This window comes from Battus philenor, unplaced genomic scaffold, assembly GCF_028537555.1.
Source record: "Battus philenor isolate CCGP_79_NKW_IND1 unplaced genomic scaffold, ilBatPhil1.0.hap1 SCAF_2, whole genome shotgun sequence".
In the NCBI taxonomy this organism is placed as follows: Eukaryota; Metazoa; Arthropoda; class Insecta; order Lepidoptera; family Papilionidae; genus Battus; species Battus philenor.
Genome location: NW_027181682.1, coordinates 2,199,765 through 2,225,953, shown reverse-complemented (window position 1 = coordinate 2,225,953; position 26,189 = coordinate 2,199,765). Strand labels below are relative to the sequence as shown.

Genomic DNA, 26,189 nt, shown 5'->3' with positions numbered 1-26,189 from the left:
AGGTTTTGCACATATAACCAATAATCTCTTTTCGTCCAAAATGCCGTAATGGTTGAAGACGGTCTGACCAATGTTTGTTGCCGGTGATGACATATGGATTCGAGTTATGGTCACTTACGACGGCCAAGGTCACCCAGAGAACTACAAAAGAACCAGGATCACCGACGTAGCTCGAAGAATTTCTCATCTGAAGTTGCAGTAGGTGGGCCACATCCACATCAGGTGGACCAGCTGGTAGATGCGGCGTGGGTAGGTCTCCCACTAGGGGGACTGACATAGTTAAGATCGTATCCAGACGCTGGCCACGTAAGACCTGCCATCTTGACAATCTTTGAGGAAGGACTATGTCGTAATGTAGGCGTCCATCGGTTGAAAAGAAATGACGGAACCAATTACCCTGTATATATAAAGTAATTGTATAAATAAATATGAAATTTCTTTCGTTATACCGTTTCTTTGTCCAGTTTTATTTAAATAAAGAATGACTCATACGATAACTCGCTCCAGTAACGTACTGTATTCATACGTGGAAGATACGCAAACAAGTCTGTTAATGTTATTAGCTTTATAATGTCGCCTTTGTTGAATGTCCATGTCGCAATTAATAATAATTACATTATCGCTTAAATACGTTTAGTATGTTTGATCTACAATTATGTTTATTTAACACTTTTGTTACCAGCGCCAATTGGACGGCATCAACTTTACACGCATTTATCTGCCGTTCCTCATATTGCATTGTTATTAAATCGATTCCTCTAAAGGTACAATCATGTTACTGAATGCGCCTTTACTCAAAAACAATTCTTCGAAAGTTTAGTATGTATTTAAACTAAAATTTAAAATTTAAAAAAGTATCACCGCAATAATAATCAACTAAGGTTGACCGAAAGACAATTTACTTTCAATTTATAAATCAGTAGGAATAAATCGAAGTAGAAAATGCGTTGTTAGCAGTGCAAATGGCAAAAGACGGGAATCTAAATATGAACGTAAAAATTGTAATGAGAGCTTATGTGTAGATCTCTGTTTTAAGAATTATCACAGCAAAATAAAGTACTAAAAATTGTCCTAGCTTCCATTTAATTAATATACCAGTGAAATCTTTAAATATGTAACACGAATGAGAAAATTCGAATATCAGCCTACCGCCATGCGATGTTCACACTTGGCGCATTGCCGGGTTAAGTAGCGTCACTTTGGCGGAACGTACTGCGGTAGGGAAAGGGTTAACTCTTTGAGAAGAGCGGCGGTAGACCAGCGGTGTAATTGTCATATATTTTTGTATCTATGTACTCATTGTTGTCCAAGTTAAATAAGTAAGACATTGGTATTATTTGGCAGAACAAAGTCCTTCATCTTTAAGCAAAGGCTATAGTTATATCGTTATAGTTCACGGACCCTTCCGCTCCGTGAACATGTTAAATGAAATGTAAAAGCCTTAGGAGCTAGCGGCATTAACATCGTCGAAACAGTGCAGTGCATTTGGCATCGTACGGCTAAAAATATATACCAATTGTATGTCTATAGTAAAACTTTGTGCAACATAGTATACAGTCAATACGACATTAGCTGACCGCATACTTAGTAAGGCTTTCCTTCTCGTATTTCAGTGCGACCGGCGCTGCGGTCACAGTTCTCATATCCGGTCATGATCTAAATCAGTGATTCTCAAAGTGGTCTATATCGACCCCTAGGGGTCTATGACAATCTGCAAGGGGTCTATGTCAGCGAAAAAAATTGGGGGTCGATGGAATGAAAATGGGGGTCCACGATAGTGGATCTCAACACATACACTGATAGTACCTATGAATGTATAAATTAACATTTGTTTTTACTTTAAGACCTAACACTAAACTTCACTACAATTAAAAATTTACAGGAAATCAATATCAGGTAAGTAGAGGGTCTACCCAACACGGAAAAACATGGCAAGGGGTCTACGACACAAAAAAGTTTGGGGAACTCTGATCTAAATCGATATGTGTTCAGAGATTGAAACACGGGTCTACTGCAATTATATTGCAATATTTGCTGCCATAGATGTTTTTTTATATATATATATTATTTATTGATTGAACTTCTTATCAGCCGTCGTTTCAGCCCATAGACGTCAAATAAAGGGGCATAGGTCAAAAAGAAACTTTTTTATAATACTGTGATATAGAAATAAGTTAAAATAATAAGAATAAGAAATTAGAATATTACCAAATGTAAAATAAAGTAAATAAATGAATTAATCGAAATTGTAAGTAGTCCAAGAGGAACGGTGAAGTATAAGTAAGAAAAGGACCAATATTTAGCCACTTCCGCACATGCAGTGGTAGTGCAACAAAGTGCACAGCCCGCCAGCCCGCTGATAAATGCGTATACGGCAAACAATGTGAATTACACAACTGCCACCGTTAAATCACTCAACACGTGTTTCACCCCTCCACGGGGCATATTCAGGGGTTATGTTACTCCGATGACTCTGTGTTTGGCACTAATCGCGGAGGGACTTCCGCAAGGTAACGCCTGACTCCATTAAATGGTGAAGTATAAGACGCAAGGTGTGAAAGGTTAAGTAATGATAGGAAAAAAAATAGGAATAGAAAATAATGTTATCGATAAAAGAGAAATGAGTGGGAGATATTACGAAGGACATAGAATGAGAAAAATTCCTGTGAAACCAAGACAGGGGTTGTACAAGAGGTCCCCACCTATTTATTAGGCATATATCACAATCGTCGGAATTAAGGAAAATAATTTCCATATCTTTCATCCGTCGAACAAGATGTACGGATTGACGACATCCGTACACGGTTTTCATTCCTTCCACACGCACTATACGTTTTACAATTTCTTTTATAGTGGAAAAAGCAGAAGAGTGGAAGTTTACAGTCGTTATCTCTAGCCAAATATAACTTAGGAGTATTCGAGACAAGAAATAATAGGTTTCTTCTAGGCCATCATGTACCATTGTAGACTTTGACATAGGCTAGATAGTCAAATGCTTCGCCTATAAAAAATAAAAATAAGATTACGTGTAAAATTAGAAGGGTTTGTATATAAGAGTATATACATATATCTGTAATAATTGCTATTGTCTATGCTATCTATTAAATGTATTATGGTAGACCTTGCATTGCTTACGATCAAGCGAGATAGAGGTCAAATGCTTCCAAATTTAAAATCAAATTAAAAAAACAATTGCGGAACTTGGCAATTAGGTTGGTGTTACTTGTTTGAGAAAAAAAGTTTGATTCTTTTTTTAAACAAAATTTACGACTGTCATAATAAACTTACCAAGTTTTCGTTGGGATACCTTTACTGGTCGTGCGCGTTTAGCATTCATCATCATAGATGTAGGATGTGGAAGAGTACCAGACCTCGGCTGGATCGAGGTCTGGTACTCTTCCATATCCGATTCTATCGTCAACACTGCTGCCACTTAGGAAAGCGCTGGCGCTGATAAGTGGAATAGGATATCTACGATAGAAAAACTGTCTGATACGAAATCAGCGTGGCTATATCAAATTTTTAATTTAAGTTAAAAATAAGCTTAAGTTGTAAAGTAACTTATAATTACATTAGACCCCAGTATCCCCGGCGCCGTTTCGCTGACTCACCGCTGTCTCACCTTGAATTAAAACTGAATACGGAAATGCAATTTCGCCCCTCGTTTCTTTGTTCGCTGTGGCGCTGTTCCTTTAGTCATATCATATTTATCGACAAAAACCCACTTCACGGAGAATTCTGCGTTACATTCTAGTCTTTTTGAATCAATAAAGACGATAATAGCATAAAACTAAGATGTATTTGTATGTCGCAAAATAATATTTCCATTATATTATTAAATATGTTAATTTAGACTTCTTTTAACAACAACTTCGTCGACATTTGCAAAGAAATGTAAAGATGCATTTACACGTGATTATTTTTGAAAGGGCGCAAGTAACTTCATATAACAAAGTAACTACACAGGATGGTAAAAACTATAAAAGAGTGATTGTACAACTCATTTGCTGTTACGTATTAATTTTGAGAATATCCTTTTCAAAAGTCATTGGTTTCAGAAATAATAAATTATGTGTTGATAATATAGTAATAATAAGCATTTCTAAATTCAAATTAATATAAGTCTAACATACATATATCAAAATGACTACTTTATACAGGGTTATTCGGAATTTTTTTTTAAAGTTTTCTTTGTCTACAAATGAGATAATCATCTTCACTACAGCTTTTCCGCCTATAACCAATCACCTGTATATCTATCTTGACAATTTTTAGTTTCTTACATTAATAACAAAATTTTAAATAATTGTTTCCATATTGCAATTCGAACTATCAACACTAGAACACAATAACGCGTCCGAACGGTATAAACGACAGATGTTTATTGATATTTTGATTTCATGTAAACGAATCCTTACCTCGATATCTTCTAATGTCTTCTATCACGTAAGAACTTGAACTTGCGCGTCTCTTTAAAATCTCTCATTTATAATGTTTAATTTATAAATTGATTTGTTACATACGCAAGGATATACAGGATGATTGTTACCGTAAAAGCCTTAAATGGACGAATTGATTGCAGTATAATTCCTTGTTAATATGAAACATGAGTTATTTGTTTGAAGTTGGTATTTGCGAGATAGCTAGCTTGACTGCCAATAATAAAAAAAAAAAACAGAATGAGGTTAATAACTGGCATGGCGTGGATGTATTCTTGGAAGGATCCAAGCACGTGATTTCTTTGTAAATTAACTTGGTGACAAATGAGGAAGGGAGAAAGGAAACCAAATAATATCCTTATTTGGACACTGTGTTGCTGTTTTGTTGCAATGTACGGTATATTTAATATTAAATATCAAGTTGATCATTCGATGTTAATTGATGATTTATATACTCTATGTACTATCTTGAGTCGTACCCCAGCGGTAGAGGATTGCGAACGTTAGTCGCGGATTCGATTTCCTAGATACAATCTTATATATTTCACTTTGTGCCAGGGCTACCGTTGCTCAAATACTTTGCCTATATATATATATATAATAATGATTGTTTGCCTGTATGTCTTTTATAGTATCGTAAACTATGCATTTGATGATGTGATGATCTTCAGCAATGTTATTGCGCATGAGCATACGAAGGTTTCTAATTCGGTATGACCAATTTTTGACAGATGGCGCCCAATGTCATTACAATGAATTTCGTATATTGTCGTGACAGTTCGCGCTAATTTGAATTAAATAAAAACATCGAACGAATGATGATGTTTCGATTTGTGGTTGCCAGGTTTAATTAATAAAAAAAAAATTGCTAAATTCCACTCGAAGTCGCAGGGTATAGCTAGTATTGACATTAAGAAGTGATTATGAAAAGTAATAGAAGTAGTAAGTTAATATACGTGGTAGTGTTGCCATTACAAGATTATAAAGCACCCTCAATACAAATCTCCCTTCAAGTACAATGATATCGCGCTGCTAGAAACGGAGAGAGAGTAAGTAGTAGTACTAGTAGTAGTAATATATATATATATATATATACATATATGTATGTGTGTGTGTGTGTGTGTGTGTGTGTGTGTGTTAGGCTTTGAATAGCTGCAGTGAAAAGGCATAAAGACAGTTGCCTATTCGAGTTGTAGGAGACGGCTTGGTGACGCGGGAATAAAGGCGGGCGACGTGGCCTTGATCGATCCGCCGCGTGTGTCACATTTACAGCCGTTCGTGTCTCGATGTAGGGTGCATATGATGCAAATTTTTTTAAATTTTCTTTATATACAAGGATGTACTTGAACGCAAGTACGGTTCAATTATTTCTAACTGTAGTAGTAAATGTGTCGAAGTTAGCAACACCTATGAGAATATAGTTTATATTTACGTAAACCTTATGTATGTAAGGATTTTCAGGTTATATTCATTGGGAAAATGAACAATAGTTTTTGTACTTATTTTCAAACAAACATGTTAAATGTATATCTTAATACACAAAAAAAAGTCCAAATCGAGAAGAAATATTAACTTTATCAATAAGATTTCATATTGACGTCAAATATTTGACAGCTATGGGAGAGGTGTTTAAATTTACTCTATGGTTTATATGAAAATATACGTTTTGTTTTTTATATTCATCCCTCAATATTTTTAGTTTTCTCCCTTTTATTACGTATCTTATGCATTAACGAATAAATTGGTATCTACTATTTCAGGTTTAGCGATTTATAATCGGCTTTTGAGTCAAAAATGCTGTAGATAAGAATTATATGATTTATATTCTAAAAGTCGTGTAAAGAAATGTCTATGGCATGTTCATCGCACTTATAAATCGTAAAAACAGTTATGTTTTCTTTTTGGGACAAATTTAATATAGCGCTCTTTTGGCCTTGCAATTATTTAGACAAATGAGACAATCATGTAATTGTAGTGTGTATCAACGAAAATTTAAACAAATTAGTTATAATGAATCAGAAATTAGGAGATCCGCAGAAGACAAAGATCACCGACATAGTTCGAAGAATTGCTTGTCTAAAGTGACAGGGGGCGGGGTACATGTGTCAACCGATGGCTGGTTGGGACAGAAGGTTCTAGAGTCACGACCACGAGCCGGTAACGCGGCGAGAGTAGGTCCCCCTCTAGGTGGACCAACGACATGGTAAAGGTCACGGGAAGTCGCTGAATGCGGGCAGCAAAGAACCAACGTGGCGATCTTCTAAAAAGAAGATGAAACAAATTAATCGGGAATTCCTAAAAAAAATAAATACATTTATAAAACTTTTAAGTTAAACGGTTTTTTGATACCCATATTGTAGTGGTTGTGGAAAAATATGTACCTAGTCCGCCATATTGGAACGGCGTCCATCTTGAATTTTAAATTTTGACATAATCATCGTGTTTTACTAGTGTAGCCCTTTCATTTGATACCCATATTGAGGGGGTTAAGGAAAAATACGTAATCCGCCATTTTGTATCGGCGGCCATCTTAGATTTATAATGTTATTGATTTTATTACATTGTATTGTCATCTAAATTAAATGTGTGTACCAAATTTCAGATCAATATGACAACGGTGCTTAAATTTCAATTTCTAATTTTGATTCAAATAAATTCCGTACGGGTCGAAATAAATAAAACCGTTTAAAAAGTGTAATAAAAATAGCATGGTCACCCTACATGAGCCCTCTTTATAGCATTAGAAGAAGTCCTTCCAAGTACACGATCCGAAAGCTATGTAATCCCGCCGGGTGTTGGCAGATTATCGATAAACCTGACAGAGGCTTAGTTCGGACGCGACTTGCGAATAACCTTTAGTTTACACTGTCAAATTTAGCACATGTAGGGTTTGATCAAGTACTAAGTATGAACATGAGCCGTCTTATCGTATAATTTGATCTGCGTCTAGGTTTTAATATGTCTGCATATATCTAATATATAAAACTCTCGTGTCACTGTGTGCGTGATTGAACTCCGAAACGGCTCGACCGATTTTCGTGAATCTTAACGTGCTTATCGGCCAGGGCGGAGAATCGGACAACATCTATTTTTCATCCCCCTAAATGTTAAGGGTGGATCTTTTCGTTTTTATTTTTTTATGATACAGCATACAAAAATACATACAATTCTAAATTTTCACTCCTCAACGATCAGTCCTTATTTTTTATTTAAAATATATTCGTTACTTTAATAAATACATCTTTATTAAAGTAACGAATATATTTGAAGAGAACCTTAATAAAACATACTTTAATTTTTTACAACGCAAAACAAATTTTTATTGAACTAATAAAATGTTTCCTAGAAATAACATATAAGGCAAAACAAGTTTTGGAGATAAGCTAGTATTCTATTTAAGGATATCCATAGACGTAATTTACCGACATAGACCTACAGATTGGCATCTTGAAGTGGCAATGGATAGGTTACATAGCGCGCAGAACAAATAACCGCTAGAGACAGAAGGTTCTGTTGTAGAGATCACGGACTGCCAAACGTAGGACGTCGCCGACGAGTTAGACAGACATTTGACTGTAAAAACTTTATTACGTCGTCGTCAGCGGCGCATCGAAAAGGGGAATCCCACAGAAATGTAATTCTTTATATACATCGGTCAAAAGATGGCGCACTACAATATTTTTGAGCTTTTGATTGGCTGACGATTTTTATTGGTTAAATATAGTTTAAAATCGGTATTAATATGGACTAAGCTTGATACACATTAGCACTTTTTGTCGTCTTAAAGCGGAATTTAAATAACTTCCGCTCCCCGTTTCGACGTCAGGACATCGAGACACCGTCGAACTTGATGCACAGAAGAATCATCACACTTATGCACATGACTTGACAGCCGCGCCCGCCTAATCCGTGTTCAAGCGAGGGCGGTCTGGTGAGACCCATATCGCGCCCGCCGAGTGGTCTTAGCTTTGCATAACTTACACTACACCTCATTCACTACACTATACACCTGCACGGATATAGACTCTTTGTGTGTGCGTGATCGTTGTAACTGGGGTACGATCAGATCACCCAAAGTAAATTTTTAGTCCGCGGATCTCCTGTTTACGCGGGCTCAATTTCGATAAAGCTATACAAAACCTAAATCGGCTAGTAGCATAACATCAAACACGTCTAATGCAAATGCGATGAATATACACACTTCTACTTCAGAGTTCATGTTTTTATTTCCTTCAAGACTCACCTGCAGGAACAATCCCACGGTACTATAAATGCATGTCACATGCGGTCGGTTCTATTGAAAATCTATTTGGTAGGCCTATGGTTGAAACAAATGATATGTTTAGTGCAGTGATTCCCAAAGTGGTCTATATCGACCCCTAGGGGTCTATGACAACGTGCAAGGGGTCTACGTCAGCGAAAAAAAATTTGGGGGTCCACGATAGTGGATCTCAACACATACACTGATAGTACCTATTTACTTACATCATACTATTTTATGATATCAAAACATTTACATTATTTTTAGAAGTACCTATGATGTAAAATAATTATAATGTATGTTTATAAAATTGTGTAAGTTGTAGGATGTTGGTATAATAGATTGGTTTAGTTGGTATAGTAGATACAAAATTTTATTTTAATAGTAGTTTTAATTTAAATTCAATTAATAAATGTATAAATTAGCATGTGTTTTAGCTTTAAGTTTTTAACACTAAACTTTACTACAGTTAGAAATTTACAGGAAATCAATATCAGGTAAGTATACATTTAATAATAAAATCTATACATGGCAAGGGGTCTACGACACAAAAAAGTTTGGGGAACTCTGGAATAAACCTATGGTTGAAACAAATGATATGTTTAGTGTATACGGTGTAGTTATTCCCTATTGCAATAACTCATAAGTAATTTTGTTTATTTATGAAGAAACTCAATTACGTATTTATTTAAATGTTAGTATACACTTTCACATAAACTCGTTTAATATTTGGCAATTTTATATAATTATTCTAGCTAATCCTAAGCATATATTACATTAATTTTGCCTAGATTAAAACCATACCGTGATGAAACTTATATTAGGGTATACGGATATAATCCGGTTCAAGCGAATTTTAGATAGCGCAGGTCACCTGTGGGAATGAAATTTCAGTAATCCGAACACGTCGATCATTTTACGCAAGGGTTGAAATTTAATAAATTTGCGTTGCCCTGTTAGATAGTAATTAGTTTTAGATATAAATTTTAGGTCATTTAAAACATAGTATATTACTATGTACTATGAGTAATGTAATATAGCAATGTCTGAAGACAAAACGGTCTATCCAATGTTTATCGCTGGTGATGATATGCATCCGAGATGTGGTCATTTACGACTCATATGAAGGCGGAAAGTCACCCGGAGAGCAATGGAGAGGGCTATGCTCGGAGTTTAGAGGAAAAGGAGAAATGAGGAAAATCGCAGAAGAACCAAGATCACAGATATAGCTCGAAGAATTGTTCGTCTAAAGTGGCAGTAGATGTGGCACATCGTTCATGCAGGCGATGGCTGTTGGAGCTGAAAGTTTATCGAGTTGACGAACGAAATGCAAGGATTGTACTTGAAGTATTGTATTGTAGGAGTTACAGATATTATGAAGAATGGAAGACGATGAACAAAAGCAAATACATTAAGAAACAAAACTGAAAAATATCATTTTATGACGCACTGGAACATGATACATTGTTAGAGTACAAAGATAACAAGGTCGATGACCATTCAATCTTATATATAAACACACGCTTATAACTTTTATCTGCAGTGAGGTTAGTAATTATAAATATTTACAAAGAACAGTAGGTTCAAATGGAAGTCCTTGAGACTCGTCGAGGTCAGACACTGTAATAAGGTCTGAACAAAAAGCCTTCACGGCTCATCTGAAACTTCAGGCTGTAAATTCCAACGGGCAAATAACGTTACAAAATCAAAATATTGTGTTGAGCAGTAATGTGATTTAAAAGAGGCGTATGTTATAGGATAGATTTATCTTTTGACAGTTTAAGACTGAATTTGGTATACGGGTGTAAAGGCTTTAAATTAGCGAATATAAAACGAATTCGCTGTCAATTTAAGTATGGTACACCTTATTCAATGTTAACAGTTTGATAGAATAAATTTTGGTAATGTAGTAAGCATTTGTGTTTTTGAAATTCGGATATTACATGTTAAAGTTAATTATTGTTGATTATTCGCCCCAGCAGAATATGTATATGTATATATACACATATATATATGTACATATACATATATATATATATATATATATATATATAATATAATATAATAAAAGGTGTAAAAGCTTTTGAAAAATTTGCGGACAATAAGCGTTCCAAACATCTTAAGACTTTAAATCAATTGGTTTTGACCAACTCAACACATACAGTGTGATTGTTTATAATCAATCTTTAATTGCTTTTAAAAAAAAATCATCCTGTATGCGTTGTGCCGAAACAAGTAATGTGAAGATGCGTGTTACAAAATAATTATATGTGCTTGACTGTTAGTTAGGCCCTATTTCATGTATATATATATATATATATAAATATGATAAACTCAATTGTAAAATGTGATTCTAATGACGATAGTGAAATAATTCCACACAGTATTTATGCCTTTAAAATATGCCACGTCATCAGCGTCTATTATTTCTGCCGCTAAGATAAAAAGGAAATGACATATATAAAGATTGTACATATATATATATGTTGCTTACATGATTGTAGGTTAGAATTAGGTTGTAGGTCAGACTTACTTCGTCTGTTCGGTGAAGACGGGTCGATCCCCGTTCCTTTACTCCGCACCCCACGTCGACATATGTTATTGTCGCATTGCAGACGCGACTCTTGCAGCCACGATTCTTTACATTGCGTATTTTGTATCTCTATTAAGACCATAACTTTGCTACTTTTAAACACACTATTACAAAATGGAACATAAGGATTAATGTATGTGTTACAATGTTTTTGATTCATTATGCAATTTTAAAAGAAGCAACAATTCGAAGGGAGCGTAAATTGAAAATATTTTATAATAATCACAAATCTGCAAATCACACCAATTAATATTCCATTTATAAATTACCAAGACAATAGAACTAGCCTTTGTACAAGCGTAATAAATAATAGTGTGATGTTATCGAATGCCAGCGACATCTATTGGCGTGTTTCATAGTTACAGCGTATCGAGCGCCATCTTGTATAAGTTATTAGAAATTTTGCACTCTATATATACGTAATGATGGATTATAGGTGTAAAAACTTTAAAATAATGAATGTGTATTTGATTTTTAGGCGATTTATGTATCGTAAAGCGTATCCATAAATCAAGGGTTTCGGAAATAATATATAATGTAATGATAATAAAGTAAAATAAATCGTTTTAAAAATTCGGATATATTAAAATTATATATACATTCAGTACTACATTTAATATCTTTTTTAAATCATTTTGTATACATTTTACACTAAATGTGGCCGGTCGGGAATCAAATTCAACTCACAAAGCTTAGTCACTTATCTACGGCGCTTTTTGTTTACGTATTTTAAAAGCTGTCAATAACGATATCGCGATTTTTGAAAGTGTAATAAGCTATCTCTTAGCCCCGAGCTGCCATCTCGGGGGATGAGGGGTCTGACACGAGATCGATAGTCGAATAACAAGCTAGCCGATGCCATTAGCTCCAGTGGACCATCGCGAGGTGAGAGTGAAATGATAATGAAGATGCCGTTACATAGAAATTCGAGTCATCATTGCCCTCACCCTAGTTATTCGGCGATACGCCACCGGGGTGATTCCCGCGAATTTTTTTTACTCTCGCAGTCAAAGACAAGACAAATCTCTGTTACTTTTTTGTGTTTTGATGAGATTTTTAGTGTCATTGGGTCTTTTCTTTTAAATTTTAACTATCCTGATGTTTTGCATTAAACAATATTAAAGTTCCAATACATACAATAAAATTTTTTCCATAATTTTCTAGCTCAAAATGGCGGATGTATGCAAAGTTGTATCTAAATAAACAAGCATCCTTTCAAATATAAACTTTTAAAGATTGTTCGGTTTATAATTAGCTTTGAAGCTATATAAAGATTATTTTTTTTTAAATGTATTTTTGATATATAACCTTTATTTAGTTTCTTCTGAAAAGTTGCATTTTCGGACTTATCATTTTATTCGATGGGGCGACGATAAAATTGGATTGGCCAATGCAAGTGGGAAGACTACATTACGTATAGAACAAATTGCCGCAGGGGTGTTAAAATTGTAAAGTGGAAAACTGCGCTTTTCCACACGTAGGCTTTCACGCGCAGGTTGACCGACGTTATAGTTAAGGTTGAATACAGACCGAACAGCATTCGCGAAGGCCTTAAGTGGTTTTCTATCGGATTATATGATGAATAACAACCCTCCTCTCAATTATTCAAGTACTTGTGTTTAGAGCAATAAAAAAAAAACAATTACGTTGACGTCTTAAAAGCAATTCGTGAAATATTTTATGAGATTAAACACGGTTCATTTATCCCTATAACTTTCCAAACAAATAGGGTGAAAATGTATTTGTACGTTTTTATTATTATTGTGGCAATATCATAAATCTCGACGGTGTTGTGACAAGTGGGGGGCTGGAATTAGCAGGGGTGATTCTGACCCGCCCCGGCGATATAGTCTCCTTTTAAATAGTAAATTATTTCTGATTGATGACCTCTAGGGTAGCGGCAAGGGAGTCTATCGTGACGTACGTATATATCTATGGCGAAAAGTCACTATTCCATAGAAACAACTATGTAATATAACTCAACGCAATGAAAAAAATTACTGCGCTATACGATTTTGATCATTTATATTGAATAGGAGTGAAATTAAAAATGTACGTTTATTTTAAACATCGATGTAGTAATCTGAATGTGGTCAAAAAGTAACGTAATACGTATGTATCTATGGCGAAAAGTCACTATTCCATAGACACAACTATGTGATATAACTCAACGCAATGAAAAAAAATTACAGCGCTGTACGATTTTTTATCATTTATATTGGATAGGAGTGGAATTAAAAATGTACGTTTATTTTAATCATCGTTGAAGTAATCTGAATGTGGTCAAAATGTAACGTAAATTTGTTTATAAAATCTAAATTCTCTATTTATTCTTCCAAATCCATTTCATCCCATTCAATGTAATCCCCGTCTGATAAAAGGCACTTTCCAACGCCATGTCCTCGAAACAGTCGTAATATTCTTTTTCCAGTCCTGCTTTCAAGATCTTCTTTTCTATTTCCTCAATCATGTCAAAACGGCGTCCCAGCATTGGCTTTTTTAATTTGCTAACTAACCAGAAGTAGAATGGAAGCCAAATTAGATGAATACAGTAGTTACGAAAGGATGAGTCTAGTTTTTGACGCTTTTTTTTCTCTAAAAATTGGTCAATTTCAGCACCAATAGGGACGTGACGCGTTTGAGATAATAAAACATGTTGCAAAATGGTTTGGGCTAAGTAAATTATGTTCCATCCTTTGACAAAGACTCTTGGCTAATGTTATAGACCCTATATATAGACCATATATACATATATAGATATATAGACTCTATATATATAGACGCTATCTACCAACCTAGAAAAAAAATGATTCTTGCCTAATCCATCCTAATGCCCAGGAGTTTTAAATGATAGTTTCACTTACCTTTTTTATCACAGAGTATTTTTTTGGTATTCGCTCTGTTTAAATACATATAAAAGTGTACCAGTACAATTATGACTATGATTTAAAAGTACAGATAATATAATTATATTTTTATTTAAAAAAGAATCTTGTCTTAAATCGTATCGAAAGAACGAGATGAAATTATAAATGGCGGAGCTGATACATGAGTAAAATTTCATGTCGGGCGAGCGTGGAAGCTGGGATTGGCAGATGTTTCCGTTCTGTGTAGCGACCAACGCAATATCAAGATATTGGACATCCGGGTGTATGAGAAGTTATCCGGATTTGATGACTTTGAGGGCGGCCATACGTTTGTTCATATTTTAAGGAGAGATTTGTAAAGGCAATGGTTACATTGAACATAAATTTTGGTTGAATAATTTAAACTAGCTGATCCCGCAAACGTTGTTTTGCAAAAAAAATTAAAGTTTTTAATTAACAAATGTAGGATAAGGGTTGATCGTAGAGGGGTGAAAATTTAGGTTTGTATGTATTTTTGTATGCTGTATCATAATAAAATAAAAACCAAAAATATTGTCTAAAAAATTAAAAATAAAATTTAGGGGTGGACCACCCTTATTACTTAGGGTTATGGAAAATAGATAGTAGCCGATTCTTAGACATACTGAATACGTATGTAAAATTTGGTAAAAATCGGTCAAGCCGTTTCGGAGGAGTTCAAGTTCGAACACCGTGACACGAGAATTTTAAATATTAGATTATAAACAAGACAATAATAATTACTTAGCCAGATATGTGAGATACACAATCTACTATTTTTTTAAATTATTAACTATGTTGTTACTGTTCAAATTAAAAAGTATCTAGTATCTGTACTATCCGGTAACTGATGTAGCTCAAAGAATTGTTCATACAGAAGGCGGGGCACATCGCTTGTGGGACCAAAAGATTCTTTAGTGGCGGCCACAAGCTAGTAGATGTGGCGTGACTATGCCATTACTTGGATATATATATATATATATATATATATATATATATACCTAAGTATATTTGACTCACTCTATGTTTGGCACTAATCGGTGTAACATAACTCCTGGAGATGCCCCGTAGAGGGGTAAAACACGAGTAATTTAACGGTGGTAGTTGTGTAATACGCATCGTTTGCCGCATGCGCATTTATCAGCGGGCTGGCGGGCGGTGCACTTTGTTGCACGACTACCACTGCATGTACGGAGGTGGCTAAATATTGGTCCTTTTGTTACTAAGTATGCTTAACGATAATATCTATAATGATGATTCTGGAGTAGACAAATCGGAGTACCAAAAAGAACTTCAGACGTTCGTCTACAATATGCACAGAACCTTAAACTTAACAAAGTCGAAGTTGATGGAAGGCCTTAGAAGGGTGAAAAGTTCATCGTCGGATGTCCTGTGGCTGAAAAGATAATGGTGATGAAGATGATCCGTGTTTCATCTTTCAGCTCCTCATATCACTATGATATAACAAAGAAAACCTTTATATTCTCCTCCAAATATATACATTCCCGATGTACTAACAAAAATAAAGATGTAATTTATGATAATAGGAACGTACTGTTCGGAGAAAAAGTTTTCATGGGACATGCGGGGCTGTCTTCGAGTTATTTATTATAACTGCCCCTATAAACTTGGCATTCGGGCAATGATACGCTCTAGACGAATGTATTTTTACGAAAATCACGTCGAACATGTGTATTACACCACATTTATACCTAAATATTTGAATATTCCCATAAATCAACGTCAAGTCTGTATTTTATAAACCAAGAATTTAATGATATTTTTTAACAAAATTTACAATAGGTACTTGTATGTAAGTCTCAGTGCGACTCAGTGCAAGAGATAGACGTCCTCGACATATTAATGGGGATATACCATAAATCGCTACGCTTGGCAGACTGGTTGTCGAACGCAGTGTGGTATTATGCAGAGGAAGCTGCTGCCCATCCTCTGGATCATTGTGATCAATGGCAATCCCATATAATTAATGCATGTGTGAATTAAAAGTCTATTCCGGGAACTGAACCCGTGACCTCGTACAATTTACATAATTTTTATTAAGAATATCTACGAAGAACGGGTTAATACCAAAGACGTAACAAATAGCATTATTTATCGACCGTGGTGTATATAAGTACAGTAACGTATAAAACTTTTTTTTTTTAAACCTGATATTTTGGGCGCCAATTATAATGTTTTTATGTGATTTTAAACGCGATTGTTATACTAGTAGGTATTCCGGGATTATACATTAATTTGCAATACAATGTATATTATAACATCTAAGTTTCCACCTAAATAAACTGATGTGACTTAGTCGAATATATACTCGTACTTTAGGAAGATGTTTACTGCTGAACAGATTTCTAATAGGTCCTTTAAAAGCGGTCCTTTAAATCTAGTCCTTTTTGACTACCTTGACAAAGATATCTTTACTGTATTTCTGATGTTACGGTACACTTCTTTTCCTTTACAGAAAAATGGTGTGATTTCTTATTAAGTAGAATTTAAATAAATTCTCTGTTTAAAATATATATCTATAAATATTCCATGCCAATTCCGCAATATTGCGGCACCGTCACAGCTGCGAAAGCTTAATTGGCGGATTCATTTATCCCCAGGAGATTTATGAATAAAAACTTTTTCGTGTATACCACAGATAATAAAAATACAGGTATATAAATGAAAATATTTAATGTTATGAATGTGTAGCTTTATTTGTTGGAATCCGCGACTCTCAGACCCGCCCATGTCTTTTCTTACATAACCATAGTATCTTAAGTTCAGGGTTTACATCATAGAACTCTGTACCCATACCACCAGAGACCACTTAACACTTATTTTCTAAACACATGAATAAAGCAATAATTCTTCATCTCGTGGTTAAGTTAGAGAAAATGAAAGAGGGAGGAAGTATCGCCTTCTTCATGAGCGACAACGTGCACCCATCATTCCTAGAATTCGGTAGAAAAGTAGTGCAGAAACGTGAACCAGACTCAGGATTGAAAAATAGTGTAAAACTTGTAATTCAAAAAAATAATGAATTAAAATAATGTATATTTTATTTTAGACATAAGGAAAAAGAGTAAAATGTACGGTTTTTAGAAAACAATTAGTAATATAGTGCTAAATAGTAAAATAACAAAAGAAATGTCTGTGTCTTTGATAAAAAAAATAATATGACGCTTAATTTTAAAAATAGTGATGGAAGGAGAGGGAGATACAATAAATATCTGCAAGCGAAGAATGAAAGATCATGTGAAGCGTAAAAGGAAAGAAAAGAAGATGATGAACGAGAAATAATGTAAAAAAAGAAAACTAATTTTACTTGATTTTGTAACATCCCTACTCCACCCAAGGTATAGGGAATGAAAGGACCTAAAAAAGAGAGTCATTACATTTTTTTTGCTATTAGAATACGAGAGACGACAACTTCTATCAGTACAGTCTACTGAGATAGATAGTAAACAATATATAAATATATATATACACATTCACTTCTTTGAAGCTTTTATACCTATAATCAATTATTCTGTATACAAATAAACAGCTGAAACTAATTTGATTACATCCGCTTCTATCGGATGTAGAGTCAAAGGGAAAAGTTCGACTTCCAATAGCAACGTAGACTGTCAACTTTGATGCGCGAAGTTTGGAGGCGCTATTATTTATCAGGTCCCGGGACGCGGTGTCCATTTTTATAAGGGATCGTAAAGTTAATTATGACAAACTTCGTGTAAATTATGCGACGGATCTTGGCAAGCGATATTAAAGGGTAACTTTTTTATGGTGTACCACGTATTGTGTTTCTTGAAAGAGAAATCTCTTTGGTATGAAATCTATTAAGTACACTGAAAGGGATATGCCTCCGGTAAAGATCGTCACAATGATAGAACCTGCGCTAGCGCATCAACGACCTACGGTGGTTTTTGCTATGTATTATACGTTACCGCAATGATTCCTCAGGGTTTTTGAAGAACTATGAAAGTATACGAAGTTGGATTTTCTCTGGAATTGGTGAAGTTGAACAAAAGCAGCCTTCTTGTTCCAAGTGTATTACGGAAGAGAGATGGTTTGACAATTCACATTGACACATTAATTAAAAAAAATATTGTGCTAGTGGCCACCTCACAAGTTGTTATATAATTGCGCTCGCTAATTGAATTGATGCTCGTATATATGCGATATCTGCTTCAATGTTAGCATTGAATGCTTGTAAGGTGTAGACTCAATTTGCAGATGACGAGGAAGACGACGATGAAATACACGTTGCGTTAATACAACAGACTGAAAATTTGTCAAATAAGCTGTAAAAATCATTTCACATTCTTTAAGTGTCTGCCGCACCATCCCTTATTGACAACTAATTCTGCATATATCTACATCGTAAATGTCAAAGCACAGTGACATTTGGCGCCATCTTGTAAAAATTAAGATGCGTTCACATTATGACATTACTTTTGTACCATAGTTATTAGTGGAAATGTAACCTTTGCCACTTCCTTGCTATCCATGTTTAGTTTAAGTTATATAAACTATCTTAGATCCTTTCAATTGAATTGTCGAATCGTATTGATTTAGTTTTCTGCTTTTAACTTAATCGTACGTTAGCTTAAAGGCTCAGACGAACTTTAAGTGTCCGAGTTATATACGAGACGGTAATATACAGGAATAGCTTGAGTTGGAAACGTGGTTTAACTTTAAAAGGGTGTATTAAGGAGATTTAGTTCTGCCAGTCACATAAACTACAAACTGATTTTTATGTAGGGATTCTGAATTATTAACTATATTACATGAGATTAGTATTTTTCGTAGGTTCAAATATATATAAGAGTACGTAAGAAAAGGACCAATATTTATCTTTACTCAGAGTAATTTGGCGGTGTCGGTTGTGTGATTCGCATTGTTTGCCGCATACGCATTTATCAGCGGGCTGGCGGACGGTGCACTTTGTTGCTCGACTACCACTGTACTACCACTACCGTAACGCCTGATTCCATTAAATATATGAGTGTACCTATGGAGTACCTCTTACCGGCTCCTATAGAAATACTGAAATATTTTTTTATCTTATTTTTAGATTATCTCCCAGTAAGCTTGCTGCATTTTCTGTTTTTTGTTTCCTAGAAAGGAGACAAATTTTCAGGCATTTAGATAGTGTATAAATTCAGGTCATAGGTAAATAATTTTAGTTTGAAATTACCTTGGCAAACTGGTACGTGAATATGAGCTGACGTAATATATTCGAAAAATATTTAGGTGTAATACATGCAAATTTAGTAGGAGCTTTCAAAATAGGTCCTGGTGGTATGAAATTGCAAATCGTACCTATGATAATATTTTTAATATTGTGAGTATTAATTTGTGTATTATTATTAATACTGAAAGAAATAAAGAAGAGCCTGAAGTTTGATGTATTTTCATATATTTACCATTCAGTGATATTTCATGTGTAGAATTCAATACAGATATATCGCACGGCGTCGACTTAATGTCGAGTAGTGATGTTAAAACAAAGAGCGGAACACGGCTGGATCGATACGGGCTCGCAGGACGCGCGCCGCGGCCCGAACCAAATCCGGCACGTGACTCTACTTGTTGCCGTAAGGGAGAGAGATGAAGCGAGATGGAGTCGACGAGGCATTCCCGCAATGCCTTGAAACCCTGTATTACAGTTAACACCCCATTATTTAACTTACAAACATAGTTTCAGTTATAAAATACTTTTCATCTAAACTTATGTAAAAGAATCAAAAAGTTTTGGTACCTGAATATTGCGAGTATCAAGGAATCAATGCTCTGATATGTTTTCTTCAGAATATCAAGAGAATATTCTCCAGTCAGTGCCAAGTTAAGCAATAGAAAGACAGACAAGATCTTTTCATAGGAGACTTATTGCCCAAAAATGAGGGTATCTTACGCTGATAATAGTTTGAGGATATAGTTATTTATACAAAACATTAGTAATATAGTTATAGGTCTAACCTGTTTTTTTTTCTTTTTGTGGCCCCCGCTTTTTAAGGGCGTCTCTCGCATTCCCCTATTGTATTTATGGGACCGAGCATTACTACAATCTTATTTATAACATATAATATCTTTGATTAATAAACATATTTCATTTCACATTTTATCACAATTAATTTTTTCTTTTTTACATGACTCTGTTATATTTTCTCTTTATTTATTTCATATTAGTATTTTATCTTTTCTCCTATTTCTTTAATTTCTTACCCGACCTGAACTATTTTGTAACATGTAGCTCTAACACATTAGGTCGTAAATTAGATCTTAAACCAATGAACTCTTCGTGTGCAGGACAGTGTAAAAATACCTTGGAATCAGGAAGTTCGGGAGATTTCTATGGTAAACAGTCCATACGGAGTCCATACTTGAGCTGGACTCTCTTACAAATAGAAAGAACATAAAAACCGGTATAAAATAACATTAAACTATTTATTTAATATTTTTTAGTTCTTATAGAAACAATATGTCTATATGAAAATACCCACACTTAGCTACCCACACTAGCTTATTACTAAAATCCATATTCGTTTAAGTGCCTACCAAATTCATTTTAGGTGATCTTTGTGTAATTTAATAATTATATAAATTACATTTTCATCTTTATTTATTTGTTTTATTGATTCACTAAAAAGAATAGTATTTTCTATTCTTTGACACCATTCCTTTTTCATAACTAAACTATTTGTAATATTAAATGAAAGAAACATAAAAACATAATTTCAATTTCAAGTTTAGATATAAAAAAACTTATCTATATCCTAGCTTAAGGTGGAGAACGAACGTTAAACCAACTACAAAGTATAATAAGCGGCTAAGTAGGAATTATTAAACTTTGAGTCCCATGTTGGGCGCCACTTTACAAATGAAATCGTCGGTTTTATAAAACTCGTGGAAGCAGATTTGTTATAATAAATGAATTTGCGCTTTTGTTTAAAATCACTTGAATGAATGGTCGTTTATCATTAGAAAATTCTGTTGAACCGTCATATCTGAATCAAGTTTATTTATTATCCTCGCCGGCTTCCCGACTTGTATCCTGACAAGTCATTTGTCAACTGTGATATGATCTATGAAGGGAATGCATCTGGTTGCTTCTACTTCCCCGTTCAGGTTTGTTTTTATTTTCAATTATTGGCCCCGTAGAGAAAATTAAACTTCAGATTTATTATTGTTTAACTTTTATTTTATAATTTAGTAAGAACACGCGTTTTCAAAATCGGATTACATATTAAAATTAATTATTATTTACTATCTGTCCCTGGAGAGTATATTTTCTGTCAATTTCCAATAGAAAAGAAAAATATAATCATTTCGTCATCTTATTAATTTTTGAAACCATTGCATTTTGATAAGGGTGTACTATACATTAATTGACAGCAATCGAGCTATACATTCGCCATTTTCAAGCTTTTAACCATATAACTATTATTTATATGCATGTATATTAGAATACCACATACTATTTACACAGTTTGTAATTTTTTAACAAAAGCCTTCTCCGTACTTTTTCTATATATCGTCAAGTTTATGAGGATATATTTTTTTCGTGAAGTTATTGTAGTCACTATGCTATAATGAGACATATTTTCGAGTGTCAGGCGGTAAGTAGGACTTTGAAAGTTGCTTATTTAGGGCTCCGCCCCGGTGTAGCGGCAGGCAGACGGCCGCCGCGGTAGGTAATCCCGGTTCGCCTGCATTGGCCGAACGCTCCTGGAATTTCCAGTTAGTACGGGGGACGCGGCGCCGGGGTTGTTGGCCGAGATCGATTCGCCACCCCTCCCCCGTGGAATCGGCGCACGAGGTTACGGCATCAGCGCTGCAGTGCTCCTGCTACCACAAAGCGTTACCACCAACCGCTTACGTCATCCACTGCAAACTCGTAACTAGATAATCTACGTTCACGTAAATAAACACTTGTAGATGCCGTGGGGTTACGTTATCAAGCAATTACTGACTGTAAAATCAATCGGAAGCAATTCGTACGACGGAACAAACTCGACGTAGCCTCGCTGTTAATTGGCTGCGGGCGTCGGCGCCGAGACGGCGGCGAAGCCTCCGCAGGGCCCCGTCGCCCCCCCTGGGACCCGCGCCGGCCTACGTGCCCCCTGAATTACTTCTTCCCCAACCCTGGGCCTCACTGTTGCTATGTGCGAATACGTAACCTTCAACTCTTGTGATCGGGAGACTTTACATGTGTATTTAGTTGGTAGATTCATTTACTTGATATTGTAATGTATACATCAAACATTGTTAAATCTCATTTGAAAAGAGTAACCTTGGAGTTTCTGGCCGACTTTTAGCAGATCAGCATTCCGAGCCGGTGGTAGCTTATTGCTACTTATAAAATAATCGTCGATTTAAATGTACGTGTAAATAACTTTTCGAATAAAGATATCTTTTTAATTTATTTATAAATATAATCTAAAACTATGAAAATGTAATTTTGCGTCTATTACTTTGGCTGTTAGACGATGGATCAGTGGGGAAGTGTGTGGTCGAAATGCGGGTTCGACGCAGACATCGCAGCCGACATTATATGTCCATTTTCCGAGCTTATTTTCTTGCGCGGGGTTATCAAGATAGGGGAGGGGGTGCCGCATGGCGGTGCGCGGGGCAGGGAGGGGGCAAGGGTGCCGGCTATCGACCGGCGCCTCCCCCCAACCGCTTCAGTTTCCGGGCGAGAGTCGCGCAGAACGCCCGCGTCGCGCCGCGACTCCGTCACTCGTCAGACAGTCAACTCCAAGTCGTCACCATGCTGATAGGGCTCGTTCGGGATTCGGTGATGCAGTGTTTCTGCCACTCATGCCGCGCGCCCGTACTACCTGCAGGTTGGACAACTCTCGGCGCTGAAAATACGACAACGTTCCACGGGGAAACCCGGCGACGCCAAGATACTCATTGAAGACGAACGTCCTGGTTTTACTGGCCAAATCAAACCTCTTACTAACCAAACTAACTATATTGTATCCGCAGAGCTTATTAACCATCATTGCTTACAGCGCCGGTGACAATTTCAAGGTAACCTATAAATTATTTCGTTCCGAAATACCTTTACAAGTAAAATACGATCAGCATTAGATCTTCAAAGTAAAATATCTTTATTACGAGAGTATATTTTTGTATCGGTCCGAGTAAAAATTACGTCGGTAACAACGAACACTTTGGAATAGAAATGCCGGCCGGCGGGGCGCGGTAGTGGGGGGATTACCCGGCTTTTCGATCGCACGGAGCACGTGATCCTTCGCCCGTTGGGTGACATCATGGAGGGTTTTATTCCTTTTTTAAAATACCACATCTATTTTAATATCCATATAAAATCTAAAACATATATATTTAAAAAAAATATGAAATAAAGTTAAATATATATATGAGTAATTTATACATAAATCAGCAAGTGTATGTACATTTGCTTTCTAGATTGTAATTCTTTTTGTTTCTAATTAAAAGGCGGTATCCGAGCTAGAATTGTGGTCGTATTGATCTAATATTACGGCATGTTGTCGACCATTTTGTACAACCCACATGCGTCCACCATTTTGAGCACTCGACTACGCTACGATTTTTTCTTATGAAATTACATTACGATTTTAACGTTTACAATATTAATCGACTTGTGGCGATAATTCAATCGAATCGTTTACATTTTTATATCGATTTTATTTATAATAATAAAGTTTTTGATTTTTAACAAACTATAGCAGTAATTGTAGATTTATAGTTCCAAATTCAAATATAATAAGGATGTAAAAATACTTAGTTGATTTTTGATCTCATATAGTCGAAGTAACGTTTAAATTACGAAGTGTTTGTTCACGACGGGTGTTTTAAAAACTAATAGATTATTAAAAAATTGAATAACAATATTTATTGTTCGCAGATTTGTCAATAGCGCGGTGCTAAAACACACGGGGGAGCATTGATGACATAATTGCTTAGGGTAGAATTACAAAGTCACAATTTAATTGACTCAACAAGTTTAGGGTGCCGTTTGGATTATTTTCGATAGGGACCGGGAACCCCCGTTGAGTTGTTTCACGATCCGCATTGACGATCGTTACACCAATTATTTGCATATCTATGCGGGAATTCCCCCATCTGTTATAGACTAAGATATATTATCTAAATTAGAAGCTATGTGGTTTTGATTGATTTTGTAAGGCAGCGGTCACAAGGTTGTCGCGTTGATGCATTGCGGATTCTAACATCGCGTGTTGAGTTGTACTTAAAACGATTTCGAGATATATTCTATAAATGTAGACTTCTCCTTTATTAACAATCCTTTCATTATTCACATTGTTTATTGTATTAATTTTATTATTTAAAGTACTTTTTAATAGTTTCATGAAACAATGGCGTGAAACTCGGTGCCATTTCGCGATATAATAGCAGAAAAAGGACTCGATGTATACACTTTAATTAAAATTTCAAAATGGTTTTACCCATTTCGCTAATGAGGGCTGTTTTTGATCCGTAGTCTAGGGGCGGTTTTAGTTTGAATGTGAAAACATATAGATTTTTAATTTTTATATTTAACTATTAGAAAAGTTTTAAATTAGTAACAATGGCGAGTATTATATTGATCATGAAATGTTATTTGTTCATTTAGTTCGGATACAATCCTTTTAAAGTGGATTATGGATCTGTTTTGTTTAACCTTGCGCCATGCCCCACTTTAGCATTTTTAAAATTCTTACGCCCCTCTTTGTAAAAAATATATTTTTTATATTAAATCTAAAGAGTTAAACTCGTATCGAGTCCAATTTCAAATTACCACACTTTAGGGTTTGGGCCTTACATTGGGAAACACTGGCAAAGATTGTTAAGCCTTTTCAACCAGTTGTTACTAAATATACAATCCATCTAAAAATTGTCGAGAAGAAATTGCAACGACATCTTCGAGTTTACTTCTTACTTTATTCAATTTAAATGTTCCAAATTAATTTTTTTGCTATAAAACGTCCACAGCTGGCATAAGAACTCCAGATGCTTCCAATGGAACCTTTTTGAAGATATAAAATTGATGAGTAAATATTTCGGATTTTTTAGTCGTATTGTTCGGTTTTCTTTACGAATTATCCATTCGCGGTTCAAGTATGTGATATCGAACCCATATCCTACTAATTTTCATTAAATTCAACCATAAGGCTATTACCACGGAGTAAATTAGTGGATGTATAAAAGTTATATTTATCCCCAGAGCACAGCGGGTATATTATCTCTCTTATACTTCCATGTAATGGAATCCATTACGTTCGACACGTCTGTGTGTATTTGCGACCCGTTTAAGGCTCTTACGCGTCGACGCTTGAATTCCCAGAGGTTGTAAATACTCTTTCTGCCGACCCCCTTTTTAATGTCCAAGTTTTAAATATATTATCACTGTCTACCTCGTATCGTGAGGCGACGTGAAGTCGCTCCGCCCTATGCTTCAACCTTTTTAAATATTTACAATCGATTTTCTTCGAGTCGCGTTCGTGCAGCGGGCTTTGATGTTTTATGAGTTATCGTTTCAATCATTCTCGTAATTTGAACTGTTTTACTTTATGTTTACGTAATTTACTATAGAATCGATGGATAATGAAACTTTTATCTTTAAAAATCGGTCTTTTTATTCATTTGTAAGGTTATTTATGAAGACAAAACTGCAGCATTTATTGAATTCGCGTTGTAGGCAGAAGTACCGCCTAGCAGCTTTAAGAGGCTTTCTCTTTTTTTTAAATTTCAATAAACTTTCTAATACTGGATTCTTTTCATAGAGATATCGCTGTTATACCTCTCGCTTCTATATCTATCGTATACGAATACATAAATTTATTTCTTATTACTTCGTAAAATAAAACCAGTTTTCTATTTCTATATATTTTATATCTTTAGTAATGACAATTCTCCATAAAGGATGTTATATCAACTTAGCCGTAGGTAACTTTCGTAGCATTGAAATTATAAAATTAACTTAATACGTATATAATACATACGCCAATACCTCA

The 26,189-nt window shown here is 35.1% G+C and overlaps 1 protein-coding gene across 3 annotated transcripts in view; it reads left to right on the top strand.

Annotated features, from left to right (window-relative positions):
* The window catches only part of stai (stathmin), an 81,651-nt gene that overhangs the window by 28,548 nt on the left and 26,914 nt on the right, over positions 1-26,189 (top strand). For 2 of the 3 annotated variants that reach the window (XM_068765198.1, XM_068765195.1), the window contains exon 1: positions 22,948-23,030. The exons of the other annotated variant lie outside the window; for it this stretch is intronic. In XM_068765198.1, coding sequence (XP_068621299.1) covers positions 22,955-23,030 — 76 coding nt within the window. In that variant the 5' untranslated portion in view covers positions 22,948-22,954. Of the gene's footprint in view, positions 1-22,947; positions 23,031-26,189 lie in introns of those variants that run through there. 3 annotated transcript variants of the gene reach the window in all.